Source organism: Vidua chalybeata (assembly GCF_026979565.1).
Source record: "Vidua chalybeata isolate OUT-0048 chromosome 37 unlocalized genomic scaffold, bVidCha1 merged haplotype SUPER_37_unloc_1, whole genome shotgun sequence".
Taxonomy (NCBI): domain Eukaryota; kingdom Metazoa; phylum Chordata; class Aves; order Passeriformes; family Viduidae; genus Vidua; species Vidua chalybeata.
This window is the reverse complement of record NW_026530303.1, coordinates 115391-132545: the sequence shown is the minus strand read 5'-3', so window position 1 is coordinate 132545 and position 17155 is coordinate 115391. Positions and strand designations below refer to the sequence as shown.

The window sequence follows — 17155 nt, the reverse complement described above, 5'->3', positions numbered from 1 at the left end:
GGGCAAAAAATCCCCAGAATTCCCCGAAATTCCATCAAAATCACCCCAAAATTCCCCGAAATTCCCCAAAATTACCCGAAATTCCATCAAATCCCCCCAAAATCCCCAGAATTCCCCGAAATTCACCCAAAATTCGATCAAATCATCCCAAAATTCCCCAGAATTCACCCGAAATTCCCCGAAATTCACCCAAAATTCCCCAAAAATTCCCCAGAATTCACCCGAAATTCCCCGAAATTCACCAAAATTCACCAAAATTCCATCAAAATCACCCCAAAATTCCCCAGAATTCACCCGAAATTCCCCGAAATTCCCCCAAAATTCCCGAAATTCCCCAAAATTCACCAAAATTCCATCAAAATCACCCCAAAATTCCCCAGAATTCACCCAAAATTGCCCAAAATTCCCCGAAATTCAGCCAAAATTCCATCAAATCCCCCAAAATTCCCCAGAATTCACCCGAAATTCCCTGAAATTCTCCAAAATTTCCCGAAATTCACCCAAAATTCCCCAAAATTCCATCAAATCCCCCCAAAAATCCCCAGAATTCACCCGAAATTCCCCGAAATTCCCCGAAATTCCCTGAAATTCACCCAAAATTATCCGAAATTCCATCAAATCCCCCCAAAATCCCCAGAATTCACCCAAAATTCCCCGAAATTCCCCGAAATTCCCCCAAAATTCCATCAAATCCCCCCAAATTCCCCAAAATTCACCCGAAATTCCCCAAAATTTCATCGGAATTCCATCAAATCCCCCGAAATTTCCTAAGATTCACCCAAAATTCCCAGAAATTCCCTGAAATTCCCCAAATTTCCCCAAAATTCCCTAAGATTCACCCGAAAGTCCCTGAAATTCCATCAGATTTAAGTGAAATTCCAAGAAATGCACCCAAAATTCCAAAAAATTCCCAGCAATTCCCCAGAAATGCATCAAATTTAACCAAAATCCAACAAAGCCCTCCAACATTCCATCAAATTCACCCAAAATTCCCTGAAATCCCCCAAATTCCCAAAATTTCCATCAAATTCACCCAAAATTCCCCAAAATTTCATCAAAATTCCATAAAATTCCCATCAAATCCCCTCAAAATTCCATGAAATTCCATCGAATTCCCCCCAAATTCCCTGAAATTCCCAAAAATTCCATCAAATTCACCCAAAATTCCCAAAATTTCATCAAATGGAACGGAAATTCCGACAAATGAACCCAAATTCCCTCAAATTCCCCCCCAAAAATCCCGAAATTCCTAAAAATTCCCTCAAACCCCCCAAAATCCCCCCAAAATTCCCTCGAATTCCCCCCAAAAATTCCACCCAAACCTCCCCAATATCCCCTCGAAATTCCCCAAAATTCCGTCAAAATTCCCACAAATTCCTCAAAAATTCCCAAAAAATTCCCAAAATCCCCAAAATTCTCCCAAAAATCCCCAAAATTCCCTCGAGTTCCCCCCAAAATTCCACCCGAGCCTCCCAAAAATGCCCCAAATTCCCAAAAATCCCCCAAATTCCCTCGAATTCCCCAAAACTCCCCCAAAAATTCCCAAAAAAATCTCAAAATTCCCCCCAAAATCCCCCAAAAATCCCCCCAAATTCCCCCGCCCCTCCCCCCCGGTACCGCAGCGCCTCCATCGCTTCCGGGGGGCGGGGCAAAGTCCGAAGGTCCGCGGTGACGTCACGGTGACGTCACGGAGGGGGGAGGGGAATCCCCCGGGAAAACCCCGCGGGGGCTGGGATTGGGAATTCTGGGGGGAAAATTTGGGAATTTCGGACCAAAAATTGGAATTTGGGGATTAAAAAGGGGAATTTTAAACCAGAAATTTGGGGGATTTTGGGGTAAAAATTGGGAATTTTGGGGCAAAAGCGGAAATTTTAACCAGAAAATCGGGAATTTTGTGGGGAAAATTTGGAATTTTGGGGGAGAAAAGGGGGAAATTGGAACCAAAAATGGGGAATTTGGGGGGGGAAATGGAAATTTGTAACCGGAAAATTGGGAATTTGAGGCAATAATTGGGAATTTTGGGGTAAAAATGGGGAATTTTGAGCCAAAACTGGGGAATTTGGGGAGAAAATTTGGGAATTTGGTAGCAAAAGTTGGGAATTTGGGGGGGAAATTGGAATTTTCGGGGGAAAAATTGGGAAATTGGAAATTTTCGAGTAAAAAAAAAAGGAATTTTGAGCCAAAAAAAGGGAAATTTGGGTTAAAAAAAAAAAGGAATTTTAACACAAAAATTGGGAATTTTGGGGTGAAAATTGGAAATTTTGGGGCAACATTTGGAATTTTTGGGTGAAAAAAGGCGGAATTTCGAACGAGGAATTGGAAGTTTTGCGAGCAGAAATTGAAAATTTTGGGGGCAAAAAAAAAAAAAAAAAAGGAATTTTGGGGTAAAAAGGGGGAAAATTTCGACTGAAAATCGGGAATTCGGGACGAGAAATTGGAATTTTGGGGGGAAAAGAGGGAATTTTAACCCAAAAATTGGGAATTTGGGATCAATTCCCGCCATTTTTTTGTCTCCTAGCAACCGGTTCCCGCCCTTTTTTGTCTCCTAGCAACCAATTCCCGCCCTTTTTTCGTCTCCTAGCAACCAATTCCCGCCATTTTTTATCTCCTAGCAACCAATTCCCGCCATTTTTTCGTCTCCTAGCAACCAATTCCCGCCCTTTTGTTGTCTCCTAGCAACCTTTCTTTCGTCTCCTAGCAACCGGTTCCCGCCCTTTCCGCCGTCTCCTAGCAACGCGTCGCGGCCGTTGCGCGTCACTTCCGGCCGGCTCCAAGATGGCGGCGGCCGGTGCGGGCCCGGTGCCGGAGGCCTCGGGCGGGCCCGGGGGGGCCCCGGGCGGGCCCCGAGCGGCCCCGGAGGGTCCCGGGGGCGGCTCCGGGAGCGGCTCCGGCTCCGGCGGCGGCGGCGGCGCCGGGAGGGGCCCCCCGGGGGCCGCGGGGACGGCGCGGGACGCGGAGGTGGCGGTGGAGATCGGGGAGACGTACCTGTGCCGCAGGGCGGACGGCAGCTGGCGTGAGTGCTTTGTACTGGTTTGTACTGGTTTGTACTGGTTTGTACTGGGATGGGTACCTGTGCCGCAGGGCGGACGGCAGCTGGCGTGAGTTGGACTGGTTTATACTGGTTTGTACTGGGTAAACTGGGAATGGGATGGGGAACTGGTCCCAGTCCATCCCAGTCTGTCCCAGTCCATCCCAGTTTGTTCCAGTCCCTCCCAGCTGATCCCAGTATAACCCAGTCCATTCCCAGTATATCCCAGTCCATCCCAGTCCCTCCCAGTGCTCCCAGTTGATCCCAGTGTGTCACAGACTTGGCCGAGGTGATCCAGTCCCATTCCCAGTGCTCCCAGTCCCTCCCAGTCCCTCCCAATCCCTCCCAGTCCCTCCCAGTTGATCCCAGTTGATCCCAGTCCCATTCCCAGTCCCTCCCAGTCCCTCCCAGTCCATCCCAGTTGATCCCAGTTTGCTGCAGACTCGGCCGAGGTGATCCAGTCCCATTCCCAGTTGATCCCAGTCCATCCCAGTCCCATTCCCAGTTGATCCCAGTCCATCCCAGTCCCATTCCCAGTTGATCCCAGTCCATCCCAGTCCCATTCCCAGTTGATCCCAGTCCATCCCAGTCCCATTCCCAGTATATCCCAGTTGATCCCAGTTTGTCACAGACTCGGCCGAGGTGATCCAGTCCCATTCCCAGTTGATCCCAGTCCCATTCCCAGTCCCTCCCAGTTGATCCCAGTATATCCCAGTTGATCCCAGTTTGCCGCAGACTCGGCCGAGGTGATCCAGTCCCATTCCCAGTCCCTCCCAGTTGATCCCAGTATATCCCAGTTGATCCCAGTTTGCCGCAGACTCGGCCGAGGTGATCCAGTCCCATTCCCAGTCCCTCCCAGTTGATCCCAGTCCCTCCCAGTTGATCCCAGTTTGTCACAGACTCGGCCGAGGTGATCCAGTCCCGCCTGAACGAGCAGGAGGCGCGCGAGGAGTTCTACGTGCACTACGTGGGCTGTGAGTGAACTGGGCAAACTGGGACAAACTGGGGGGGACTGGGATGGGCTGTGAGTGAACTGGGCAAACTGGGACAAACTGGGATGGGCTGGGGGGGACTGGGCGGGAACTGGGGGGGACTGGGAGGGGATTGGGGGGGACTGGGACAAATTGGGAGGCACTGGAATGGGACTGGGAGGGGATTGGGAGCGACTGGGATAAACTGGGATGGAACTGGGAGGGACTGGGATAAACTGGGAGCACTGGGTGGGAATTGGGAGGGGATTGGGAGAGACTGGGATGGAACTGGGAGCACTGGGATGGAACTGGGAGCACTGGGATGAACTGGGAAGGGATTGGGAGGGAACTGGGATGGACTGGGATGGCTCCCAGTGCTCCCAGTGCTCCCAGTAAGGCCCAGTGCTCCCAGTTAACCGGCGCCTGGACGAGTGGGTGGACCGGAACCGGCTGGGGATGGACTGGGATGGACTGGGATGGCTCCCAGTGCTCCCAGTAAGGCCCAGTGCTCCCAGTTAACCGGCGCCTGGACGAGTGGGTGGACCGGAACCGGCTGGGGATGGACTGGGATGGACTGGGATGGCTCCCAGTGCTCCCAGTGCTCCCAGTTAACCCCAGACTGGGGGGATTTAAAGGCACTGGGATGGATGGGATGGACTGGGATGGACTGGGATGGCTCCCAGTGCTCCCAGTAAGAACCAGTGCTCCCAGTTAACCCCAGAACGGGGGGATTTAAAGGCACTGGGATGGATGGGATGGACTGGGATGGCTCCCAGTGCTCCCAGTAAGAACCAGTGCTCCCAGTTAACCGGCGCCTGGACGAGTGGGTGGACCGGAACCGGCTGGGGATGGCTCCCAGTGCTCCCAGTGCTCCCAGTTAACCCCAGAACGGGGGGATTTAAAGGCACTGGGATGGATGGGATGGACTGGGATGGCTCCCAGTGCTCCCAGTAAGGCCCAGTGCTCCCAGTTAACCGGCGCCTGGACGAGTGGGTGGACCGGAACCGGCTGGGGATGGCTCCCAGTGCTCCCAGTGCTCCCAGTTAACCCCAGAACGGGGGGATTTAAAGGCACTGGGATGGACTGGGATGGACTGGGATGGCTCCCAGTGCTCCCAGTAAGAACCAGTGCTCCCAGTTAACCGGCGCCTGGACGAGTGGGTGGACCGGAACCGGCTGGCGCTCTCCAAGAGCCTGAAGGAGGCGGCGCAGAAGAGCTCCGAGCCCTTCCTGGCCGAGCTGGCCGAGCCCGAGCGCAAGATCACCCGCAACCAGAAACGCAAGCACGACGAGATCAACCACGTGCAGAAGGTCAAACTGGGCAAACTGGGCAAACTGGGAGGGACTGGGAGCGAGTTAGAGCGAGTTAGAGGGGACTGGGATGGACTGGGAGGGATTGGGATGGAGTTAGAGGGGACTGGGATGGACTGGGAGGGACTGGGATGGAGTTAGAGGGGACTGGGATGGACTGGGAGGGACTGGGATGGAGTTAGAGGGGACTGGGATGGACTGGGAGGGATTGGGACAGACTGGGAGGGACTGGGATAAACTGGGAGGGACTGGGAGTGAGTTAGAGGGGACTGGGATGGAGTTAGAGGGAACTGGGATAGACTGGGACGGACTGGAACAGACTGGGAGCGAGTTAGAGGGGACTGGGAGGGACTGGGACGGACTGGGACGGACTGGGAGCGAGTTAGAGGGGACTGGGATGGACTGGGATGGGGTTAGGGGGTACTGGGATCAACTGGGACAGACTGGGACAAACTGTGAGCGACTGGGAGAAACTGGGAGGGACTGGGACATACTGGGAGAAACTGGGAGCAAATTAGTGCGAGTTAGAGGGGACTGGGATGGACTGGGAGGGCACTGGGATGGGGTTAGGGGGTACTGGGATGGACTGGGATATACTGGGACAAACTGGGAGGGACTGGGACAGACTGGGGCAAACTGGGACAGACTGGGAGTGACTGGTTTTTACTGGCCCGTACTGGTTTATACTGGTCTGTACTGTTCCGTACTGGTCCTTACTGGTCCGTACTGGTCCTTACTGGTTTATACTGGTCCCTACTGGTCCCTACTAGTCCTTACTGGTCTGTACTGGTCCATACTGGTCCTTACTGGTCCGTACTGGTTTTCCAGACCTACGCCGAGATGGACCCGACCACGGCGGCGCTGGAGAAGGAGCACGAGGCCGTGAGTGGGCGGGGCCTGAGCTGGGGGGTGGGGCCAGCCCAGGTGTGCCCAGGTGTGCCCAGGTGTGCCCAGGTGTGCCCTGGGAACCCCAAACCCGGGGAATCCCCAAATCCTGGGGGGTTCTGGCCATTTTTTGGTCATTTTTGGCCATTTTTGGGTCATTTTTTTGCCATTTTTGTGTCATTCTTTTGCCATTTTTAGCCGGATTTTTGCGGGGTTTTTGCGGGATTTGGGCACCCAGGTGTGCACACCTGTCCCTCGCAGATCCCCAAGGTGAATTCCTGCACCAGATCCACACCTGGGCCACCTGCAGATTCTCACCTGGGCTGGTTTTAGCAGTTTTTGGGTCATTTTTGGCCGGTTTTGGGTCATTTTTTGGCCATTTTTAGTGGGATTTTCGCGGGGTTTTGGCGGGATTTGGGCACCCAGGTGTGCCCAGGTGTGCCCACCTGTCAGTCCCAGATCCCCAAGGTGAATTCCTGCACCAAATCCACACCTGGGGCACCTGGAGATCCTCACCTGGGCTGGTTTTGGCCGTTTTTGGGTCATTTTTGGGTCATTTTTAGCCGTTTTTTGGCCATTTTTAGCCGGATTTTCGTGGGGTTTTCGCGGGATTTGGGCACTCAGGTGTGCCCAGGTGTGCCCAGGTGTGCCCACCTGTCAGTCCCAGATCCCCAAGGTGAATTCCTGCACCAGATCCACACCTGGGGCACCTGGAGATCCTCACCTGGGCTGGTTTTGGCCGTTTTTCGCCGTTTTTTGGCCATTTTTTGGCCGTTTTTTGGCCGTTTTTAGCCGGATTTTCGCGGGGGTTTCGCGGGATTTGGGCACTCAGGTGTGCCCAGGTGTGCCCAGGTGTGCCCACCTGTCCCCCGCAGATCACCAAGGTGAAGTACGTGGACAAGATCCACATCGGGCACTACGAGATCGACGCCTGGTACTTCTCGCCCTTCCCCGAGGACTACGGGAAGCAGCCCAAGCTCTGGATCTGCGAGTTCTGCCTCAAGTACATGAAATACGAGAGGAGCTACCGCCTGCACCTGGTGGGCACACCTGGGCACACCTGGGCACACCTGGGCGGGCACCTGGGGGCAGCCGGGAGGCGGGGGACGAAAAAAACCCGGTGGAATTTGGGTGGAAAATGGGGATTTTGGGGGGTTTGGGGTTACCTGGGCACACCTGGGGGGGTTAGGGATACACCTGGGCACACCTTGGGGTACCTGGGCACACCTGGGCACACCTGGGCACAGCTGGGGGCAGCCGGGAGGGGAGGGACGAAAAAAACCCGGTGAAATTTGGGTGGAAAATGGGGATTTTGGGGGGTTTGGGGTTACCTGGGCACACCTGGGCACACCTGGGCACACCTGGGCGGGCACCTGGGGGCAGCCGGGAGGGGAGGGACGAAAAAAACCCGGTGGGATTTGGGTGGAAAATGGGGATTTTGGGGGGTTTGGGGATACCTGGGCACACCTGGGGGGGGCGAGCACTCACCTGGGCACACCTGGGCAAATACGGGACACACCTGGGGGTACCTGGACACACCTGGGGGTACCTGGCCACACCTGGGCACACACCTGGGGGCACACCTGGGCACACTTGGGGCACACCTGGGGGGTACCTGAGGGTACCTGGGCACACCTGGACACACCTGGACACATGTGGGGGGTACCTGGGCATACACCTGGACACACCTGGGCACACACCTGGGCACACCTGGACACACCTGGGCACACACCTGGGCACACACCTGGGCACACACCTGGGCACACACCTGGGCACACCTGGGCACACCTGGACACACCTGGGCACACCTGGGCACACACCTGGGGGTACCTGGGGTACACACCTGGGCACACCTGGGGGGGGTACCTGGGGCACACCTGGGGCACACCTGGGCACACCTGGGCACGTGCCTCACCTGTGCTCTCACCTGGCAGGGGCAGTGCCAGTGGCGGCAGCCGCCCGGGCGGGAGATTTACCGCAAGGGCAACATCTCGGTCTACGAGGTGGACGGCAAGGACCACAAGGTGAGCGCCCAGGTGTGCCCAGGTGTGCCCAGGTGTGCCCAGGTGTCACCTGGACACCCCAAACCCAGAGAATCCCCAAATCCTTGGGGATTTTGGGGTGTTTTATGGGATTTTGGTGATTTTTGTGGATTTTTATGGGATTTTTGTGGAATTTTTTGGGGTTTTTTTTTGCCACGTGGGCACGCCAGGTGTGCCAGGTGTGCCCAGGTGTCACCTGAGCACCTCAAACCTGGGGAATCCCCAAATCCTGGGTATTTTTTGTCTGTTTTCATGGGATTTTGATGGAATTTTATGGGATTTTGGGGGATTTTTTGGGTTTTTTTTTTTTGCCCGCGTGGGCACGCCAGGTGTGCCAGGTGTGCCAGGTGTGCCCAGGTGTGCCCAGGTGTGCCCCTGTCAGATCTATTGCCAGAACCTGTGCCTGCTGGCCAAGCTCTTCCTGGACCACAAGACGCTTTACTTCGACGTGGAGCCCTTCGTGTTCTACCTGCTCACCGAGGTCGACCGCCAGGGCGCCCACATCGTCGGCTACTTCTCCAAGGTGGGCACACCTGGGCACACCTGGGGGGGTAAAAAACACACCTGGGATATACCTGGGGGGAAAAAAAACACACCTGGGCACACCTGGGGGGGAAAAACACACCTGGGGGGCTAAAAACACACCTGGGATATACATGGGGGGAAAAAAACACACCTGGGCACACCTGGGGGAGAAAAAACACACCTGGGCACACCTGGGGGGGAAAAACATACCTGGGCATACCTGGGGGGGAAAAAACATACCTGGGGGGGTAACAACACACCTGGGGGGGTAAAAACATGCCTGGGCACACCTGGGGGGGGGGGAAAACACACCTGAGATACACCTGGGGGGGTAAAAACACACCTGGGCACACCTGGGGGGGGGGAAAAACACACCTGGGGGGGTAAAAAACATACCTGGGGGGGGAAACACACCTGGAGGGGTAAAAAACACACCTGGGCGGTAAAAACACACCTGGGGGGGTAAAAACACACCTGGGCACACCTGGGGGGGAAAAAACCACACCTGGAGGGGTAAAAAACACACCTGGGCACACCTGGGGGGGTAAAAACACACCTGAGATGCACCTGGGGGGGGAAAACATACCTGGGAGGGTAAAAACATACCTGGGATATACCTGGGGGGGAAAAAAAACACACCTGGGCACAGCTGGGGGGTAAAAAACACACCTGGGGGGGGTAAAAATGCACCTGAGATACACCTGGGGGGGTAAAAACACACCTGAGATACACCTGGGGGGGGGGGAAAAGACACACCTGGGGGAGGAAAAACACACCTGAGATATACCTGGGCACAGCTGGGCACACCTGGGGGGGGAAAAAACACACCTGGGGGGGGAAACACACCTGAGATACACCTGAGACACACCTGGGCACTCACCTGGGCACACCTGGGCACTCACCTGCGTTCCCTGAACGTCCCAAAAAGTCCTGAAAAGATCCCCAAAATTTGGGATATTTTCCGTGTCCTGAGTCCCTAAAATGTCCAAAAATGACCCCAAAATTCCCAAAATTTCTGGGATTTTCCCAAAATTTGGGTTTTTCGCAGGAAAAGGAGTCCCCAGACGGGAACAACGTCTGTAAATGTCCCCAAAAATCCTAAGAAAATCCCCAAAAATCCCCAAAATTTGGGATATTTTCCATATCCTTGACCCCTCTAAAGTCCAGAAGAATCCGGAATTTTTTTGGATTTTCCCAAAATTTGGGTTTTTCACAGGAAAAGGAGTCCCCAGAGGGGAACAACGGCGCTTTTGTACTCTAAACATCCCCAAAAATAGTTTAAAAATCCCCAAAAATCCCCAAATTCGGAACATTTTCCACGTCCCGGACCCCCCCAAAGTCCAGAAAATTCCGGGTTTTTTTTGGATTTTCCCAAAATTTGGGTTTTTCGCAGGAAAAGGAGTCCCCAGACGGGAACAACGTCGCCTGCATCCTGACCCTGCCCCCGTACCAGCGCCGCGGCTACGGAAAATTCCTGATCGCCTTCAGTCAGTGCCCGGAAATCCGGGAATTCTGGGGGGTCCCAAAAAAATCTGGGAATTTTTGGGGTCCCAAAAAAAAAAAAAAAAAAAATTGGGGAATTTGGGGGGCGGGGTCTCAAAAAAATTTAGGAATTTTTTGGGGTCACAAAAAAAAAAAAAAAAACTTGGGAATTTTTTGGGACCCCAAAAAAATAAATTTGGGAATTTTTGGGGAGAGTCCTGGAAAAAATTGGGGAATTCTGGGTGGATTTTGGATGAAATTTGATGGATTTTGCCAGATTTTGGGCAGATTTTGCCTGATTTTGGTGGTTTTAGGTGGATTTTGGGTGGATTTTCCCTGATTTTGGGCGTATTTCCCTGATTTTGGGCGTATTTCCCTGATTTTGGGTGGATTTAGCCTGATTTTGGGTGTATTTTGCCTGATTTTGTTGGATTTTGGGTGCATTTTGCCTGATTTAGGCCATTTTGGGCGGATTTTCCTGATTTTGCCTGTTTTTGCCTGATTTTGGGTAGATTTTCCCTGATTTTGGGTAGATTTTCCCTGATTTTGGGCGGATTTTGGCCAATTTTGGGCGGATTTTCCCTGATTTTGGGCGGATTTCCCTGATTTTGGGTGGATTTTCCCTGATTTTGGGCAGATTTTGGGTGGATTTTCCCTGATTCTGGGCGGATTTTGCCTGTTTTTGGGTGGATTTTGCCTGATTTTGGGCGGATTTTGGCCGATTTTGGGCGGATTTCCCTGATTTTGGGCGGATTTTGGGTGGATTTTCCCTGATTTTGGGCGGATTTTGGCCGATTTTGGGCGGATTTTGGCCGATTTTGGGCGGATTTCCCTGATTTTGGGTGGATTTTCCCTGATTTTGGGCGGATTTTGGGTGGATTTTCCCTGATTTTGGGTGGATTTTGGCCGATTTTGGGCGGATTTCCCTGATTTTGGGCGGATTTCCCTGATTTTGGGCGGATTTCCCTGATTTTGGGCGGATTTTGCCCAATTTTGGGCGGATTTCCCTGATTCCGGGCCGATTCCCAGGTTACGAGCTCTCCAAGCTGGAGAGCACCGTGGGCTCCCCGGAGAAGCCGCTCTCGGACCTGGGCAAGCTCAGCTACCGCAGCTACTGGTCCTGGGTGCTGCTGGAGATCCTCCGGGACTTCCGCGGGACCCTGTCCATCAAGGACCTCAGGTGCGACCAGTACGGACCAGTACAAACCAGTACAGACCAGTACAGACCAGTACGGACCAGTACAGACCAGTACGGACCAGTACAGACCAGTACGGACCAGTACAGACCAGTACAGACCAGTATGAACCAGTGACTCCCCCTGGTCCTGGAGATCCTCCGGGACTTCCGCGGGACCCTGTCCATCAAGGACCTCAGGTGCGACCAGTACGGACCAGTACAGACCAGTACAAACCAGTACAGACCAGTACAGACCAGTACGGACCAGTACAGACCAGTACGGACCAGTACAGACCAGTACGGACCAGTACAGACCAGTATAGATCCAAAAATCCCCGTAGAAATCCATAGAAATCCATAAAAACCAGTACAGACCTGTACAGACCAGTACAGACCAGTATGAACCAGTGACTCCCCCTGGTCCTGGAGATCCTCCGGGACTTCCGCGGGACCCTGTCCATCAAGGACCTCAGGTGCGACCAGTACGGACCAGTACAAACCAGTACAGACCAGTACAGACCAGTACAGACCAGTACGGACCAGTACAGACCAGTACAGACCAGTACAGACCAGTATAGATCCAAAAATCCCCATAGAAATCCATAGAAACCAGTACAGACCAGTACGGACCAGTACAGACCAGTACGGACCAGTACAGACCAGTACGGACCAGTACAGACCAGTACGGACCAGTACAGACCAGTGACTCCCCCTGGTCCTGGGTGCTGCTGGAGATCCTCCGGGACTTCCGCGGGACCCTGTCCATCAAGGACCTCAGGTGGGACCAGTACAGACCAGTACAGACCAGTACAGACCAGTACAGACCAGTACGGACCAGTACAGACCAGTACAGACCAGTACAGACCAGTACAGACCAGTACGGACCAGTATAGATCCAAAAATCCCCATAGAAATCCATAGAAACCAGTACAGACCAGTACGGACCAGTACAGACCAGTACGGACCAGTACAGACCAGTACGGACCAGTACAGACCAGTACAGACCAGTATAGATCCAAAAATCCCTGTAGAAATCCATAGAAACCAGTACAGACCAGTACAGACCAGTATGGACCAGTACAGACCAGTACAGACCAGTACAGACCAGTATGGACCAGTACAGACCAGTATGGACCAGTACAGACCAGTACAGACCAGTACAGACCAGTACGGACCAGTACAGACCAGTACGGACCAGTACAGACCAGTACAGACCAGTATGGACCAGTACAGACCAGTACAGACCAGTACAGACCAGTACGGACCAGTATAGATCCAAAAATCCCCATAGAAATCCATAGAAACCAGTACAGACCAGTACGGACCAGTACGGACCAGTACAGACCAGTACGGACCAGTACAGACCAGTACGGACCAGTACAGACCAGTACAGACCAGTACAGACCAGTACGGACCAGTACAGACCAGTACGGACCAGTACAGACCAGTACAGACCAGTATGGACCAGTACAGACCAGTATGGACCAGTACAGACCAGTACAGACCAGTACAGACCAGTACGGACCAGTATAGACCAGTACAGATCCAACAGTCCCATGGAAATCCATGGAAATCAGTTCAGACCACGAGCTCGGTGGTCACTCCTGTTGGTCAGTGGTCACTCATTGGTCACTGCCATGGGTCAGTGGTCACTGTGGTCACTCAGTGGTCACTCACACAGGTCAGTGGTCACTGTGGTCACTCAGTGGTCACTCACACAGGTCAGTGGTCACTGTGGTCACTCAGTGGTCACTCACACAGGTCAGTGGTCATTGTGGTCACTCAGGGGTCACTCACACAGGTCAGTGGTCACTCAGGGGTCACTCAGGGGTCATTCACACAGGTCAGTGGTCACTGTGGTCACTCAGGGGTCACTCCCACGGGTCAGTGGTCACTCAGTGGTCACTCAGTGGTCACTCACACAGGTCAGTGGTCACTCAGTGGTCACTCAGGGGTCACTCACACAGGTCAGTGGTCACTGTGGTCACTCAGTGGTCACTCACACAGGTCAGTGGTCACTGTGGTCACTCAGTGGTCACTCACACAGGTCAGTGGTCACTGTGGTCACTCAGGGGTCACTCACACAGGTCAGTGGTCACTCAGGGGTCACTCAGGGGTCATTCACACAGGTCAGTGGTCACTGTGGTCACTCAGGGGTCACTCACACAGGTCAGTGGTCATTGTGGTCACTCAGGGGTCACTCACACAGGTCAGTGGTCACTGTGGTCACTCAGGGGTCACTCACACAGGTCAGTGGTCATTGTGGTCACTCAGGGGTCACTCACACAGGTCAGTGGTCACTGTGGTCACTCAGGGGTCACTCACACAGGTCAGTGGTCACTGTGGTCACTCAGGGGTCACTCACACAGGTCAGTGGTCACTGTGGTCACTCAGGGGTCACTCACACAGGTCAGTGGTCATTGTGGTCACTCAGGGGTCACTCCCACGGGTCAGTGGTCACTCAGTGGTCACTCAGGGGTCACTCACACAGGTCAGTGGTCACTCAGTGGTCACTCAGTGGTCACTCAGTGGTCACTCAATGTCCAGCCAGATGACCAGCATCACCCAGACCGACATCATCAGCACGCTGCAGTCTCTGAACATGGTGAAATACTGGAAGGGGCAGCACGTCATGGGCTCGGGGTCACTCGGGTCACTCAGGGTCACTCAGGGTCACTGTGGTCACTCAGTGGTCACTCAGTGGTCACTCACTCCCAGCCAGATGACCAGCATCACCCAGACCGACATCATCAGCACGCTGCAGTCGCTGAACATGGTGAAATACTGGAAGGGGCAGCACGTCATGGGCTCGGGGTCACTCAGGGTCACTCAGGGTCACTCAGTGGTCACTCAGTGGTCACTCAGTGGTCACTCAGTGGTCACTCCCTGTCCAGCCAGATGACCAGCATCACCCAGACCGACATCATCAGCACGCTGCAGTCGCTGAACATGGTGAAATACTGGAAGGGGCAGCACGTCATCTGCGTCACGCCCAAGCTGGTGGAGGAGCACCTCAAGAGCGCCCAGTACAAGAAGCCGCCCATCACCGGTGCGTAATCAGCGCTAATTAGCGCCCGCCGTAATTAGCCGGATTAATCAGCGCCCTAATTAACCCCCCCCGAGTGGGGATGGGCGCCGTAATTAGCGCTGGAGTGAGGGCCCCTCTCCCCCCCCCCCCCCGCTGTTGTTGGGAGTGGTTTGGTCCGGGAGTGCTCTTCCCTAATTAGTGGGTTTAATTAATTAGTTCTTGTTAATGAGCGGTAGTTTAATGAGGTTCTCTTAAGGAACGGGCTCATTAGCATGTTGTAATTAATGAACGTGCATAAATGGACACTCCCCCCCCCATGATCATCACTGAATGGTTCAGTCCCTAATTAATGGGTTTAATTAATTAATTCTCATTAATGGTTGCCGCCTTAATGAGCTTAAGGAAGTTGCTCATTAGTGTATCGTAATTAATGAGTTAATGAATAATTATTAATGAATTAATAATAATTAATGAACATTCCTTAATGGACCTGCTCCTCCCACCCAATGAATGGTTGGGTCCAGAAACTCCCCCTAAGGCTGCCCAATTAATGAGCTTAATTAATTAATTAATTAATTATTGCCGCTTTAATGAGCTTCCTTTAAAGAAGATAACTGTTGGTTAACATACCTTCATTAATGAATGTAGATTAATTAATAAATATCATTTCATGGACATTCCCCCCCACCCCCAATGAATGGTTCGGTCCAGAATCCCCTGAGGCTCCACGTTAATTAACCTCCCTTAATTAATTTCCCTTAATTAACCTCCTTTAATTAACCTCCCTTAATTAATCCTCCTTAATTAACTTCCCTTAATTAATCTCCCTTAATGACTTCCGCTTAATTAATCTTCTCCTACATAACGCTGTTAATGACTCCTCCCATTAATCACCCCCTAATTAACATTGTTAATAACTACCCATTAATTACCCTCTAATTAACGCTGTTAATTAATTCTCCCATTAATCACCCCCTAATTAACGCTGTTAATGATTTTCCCCATTAATCCCCCCCTAATTAACTGCCCCCATTAATCCTCCCCTAATTAACGCTGTTAATGACTCCTCCATTAATTCTCCCCTAATTAACGCTGTTAATGACTCCCCCATTAATTACCCCCTAATTAACGCTGTTAATGATTTTCCCCATTAATCACCCCCTAATTAACGCTGTTAATGATTTTCCCCATTAATCACCCCCTAATTAACGCTGTTAATGACTCCCCCATTAATCACCCCCTAATTAAGGCTGTTAATTAATTCCCCCATTAATCACCCCCTAATTAACGCTGTTAATGATTTTCCCCATTAATCACCCCCTAATTAACGCTGTTAATGACTCCCCCCCCCCGCTGAGGGGGCTGGGGGTCGCTGGGGCGCTAATTAGCGCTAATTAATTCCCGTTAATTGCAGTGGACTCCATCTGCCTGCGCTGGGCGCCCCCGAAGCACAAACAGGCCAAGGTGGCCAAGAAGTGAACCCGCATTTCCCTTTTCGGGCTTTTTTCACCCCAAATTTTGGGGCTTTTCCGCTCAATTTTGGGGTTTTTTCCTCCAGTTTGGGGATTTCCAAAATTTTTGGGGGGTTTTCCCAAAATTTTTGGGGTTTTTCCTGAAATTTTGGGCGTCTTTCCTCTCAAATTTTGCTTTTTTTTCTCCATTTTTGAGGTTTTTTTCACCCCAATTTTTGGGGCTTTTCTGCTCAATTTTGTTTTTTTTCCTCCAGTTTGGGGATTTCCAAAATTTTGGGGTTTTTTCCTGAATTTTTGGGGGGTTTTCCCAAAATTTTTGGGGTTTTTCCTGAAATTTTGGGGGTCTTTCCTCTCAATTTTTGAGGTTTTTTTCTCCATTTTTGAGGTTTTTTTTCACCCCTGTTTTGGGGTTTTTCCTCTCAATTTGGGGATTTCCTGAAATTTTTTGGGTTTTTGTTCTCAATTCTGGGATTTTCCAAAATTTTTGGGGGTTTTTCCCAAAATTTTTGGGGTTTTTTTCCTGAAATTTTGGGGGTTTTTCCTCTCAATTTTTGGACGTTTTCTCAATTTTTGACGTTTTTTTCACCCCAAATTTTGGGGCTTTTCTGCTCAATTTTGGAGTTTTTCCTCCAGTTTTGGGATTTTCCAAAATTTTTGGGGTTTTTTCCCTGAAAATTTCGGGTTTTTTTCCCAAAATTTTGGGGTTTTTTTTTCCTGAAATTTTGGGGGGTTTTCCTCCATTTTCTGCTTTTTTTCACCCCCTTTTTGGGGGGTTTTTCCTCTCAGTTTTGGGATTTCCCAAAATTTTTGGGGTATTTCCTCTCAATTCTGGCATTTTCCAAAATTTTTGGGGTTTTCCCCAAAATTTTTGGGGTTTTTCCTGAAATTTTGGGAATTTATCCTCTCAAATTTTTTTCTCCATTTTTGGTTTTTTTTCACCCATTTTTTTGGGGGGTTTTTCCTTCCAATTTTGGGCATTTCCCCTCTCAATTTTGGGATTTTCACCAAATTTTGGGGTTTTCCCCCCCAGATTTTTGAGGTTTCCCCCCTCAATTTTGGGTTTTTCTCCCCAGTTTTGGGTTTTTTTTTTCCCAAATTTTGGGCGTTTTTCCTCCTTCACTTTTGGGGTTTCCCCCAGATTTTGGGGTTCCCAATGTTTGGAGGTTCCCATTTCCCTCCCCCTCCCAAATTTCGGGGTCCCCCCACCCCAAATAAAGCACGGAAAGGACGAGCCG

At 51.7% G+C, this 17155-nt stretch overlaps 1 protein-coding gene across 1 annotated transcript; it reads left to right on the top strand.

The window, feature by feature from the left end:
* The first annotated feature begins 2775 nt into the window (after nucleotides 1-2775).
* KAT8 (lysine acetyltransferase 8) lies at nucleotides 2776-17151 on the top strand. Its single transcript, XM_053933220.1, has 11 exons — nucleotides 2776-3013; nucleotides 3928-4002; nucleotides 5137-5309; nucleotides 6138-6191; nucleotides 7070-7234; nucleotides 8129-8218; nucleotides 8619-8759; nucleotides 10155-10248; nucleotides 11273-11423; nucleotides 14315-14469; nucleotides 15863-17151. The coding sequence occupies exons 1-11, from the start codon at nucleotides 2776-2778 to the stop codon at nucleotides 15925-15927; spliced, it is 1401 nt and encodes a 466-aa protein (XP_053789195.1). The 3' UTR covers nucleotides 15928-17151.
* Nucleotides 17152-17155: the final 4 nt, after the last annotated feature.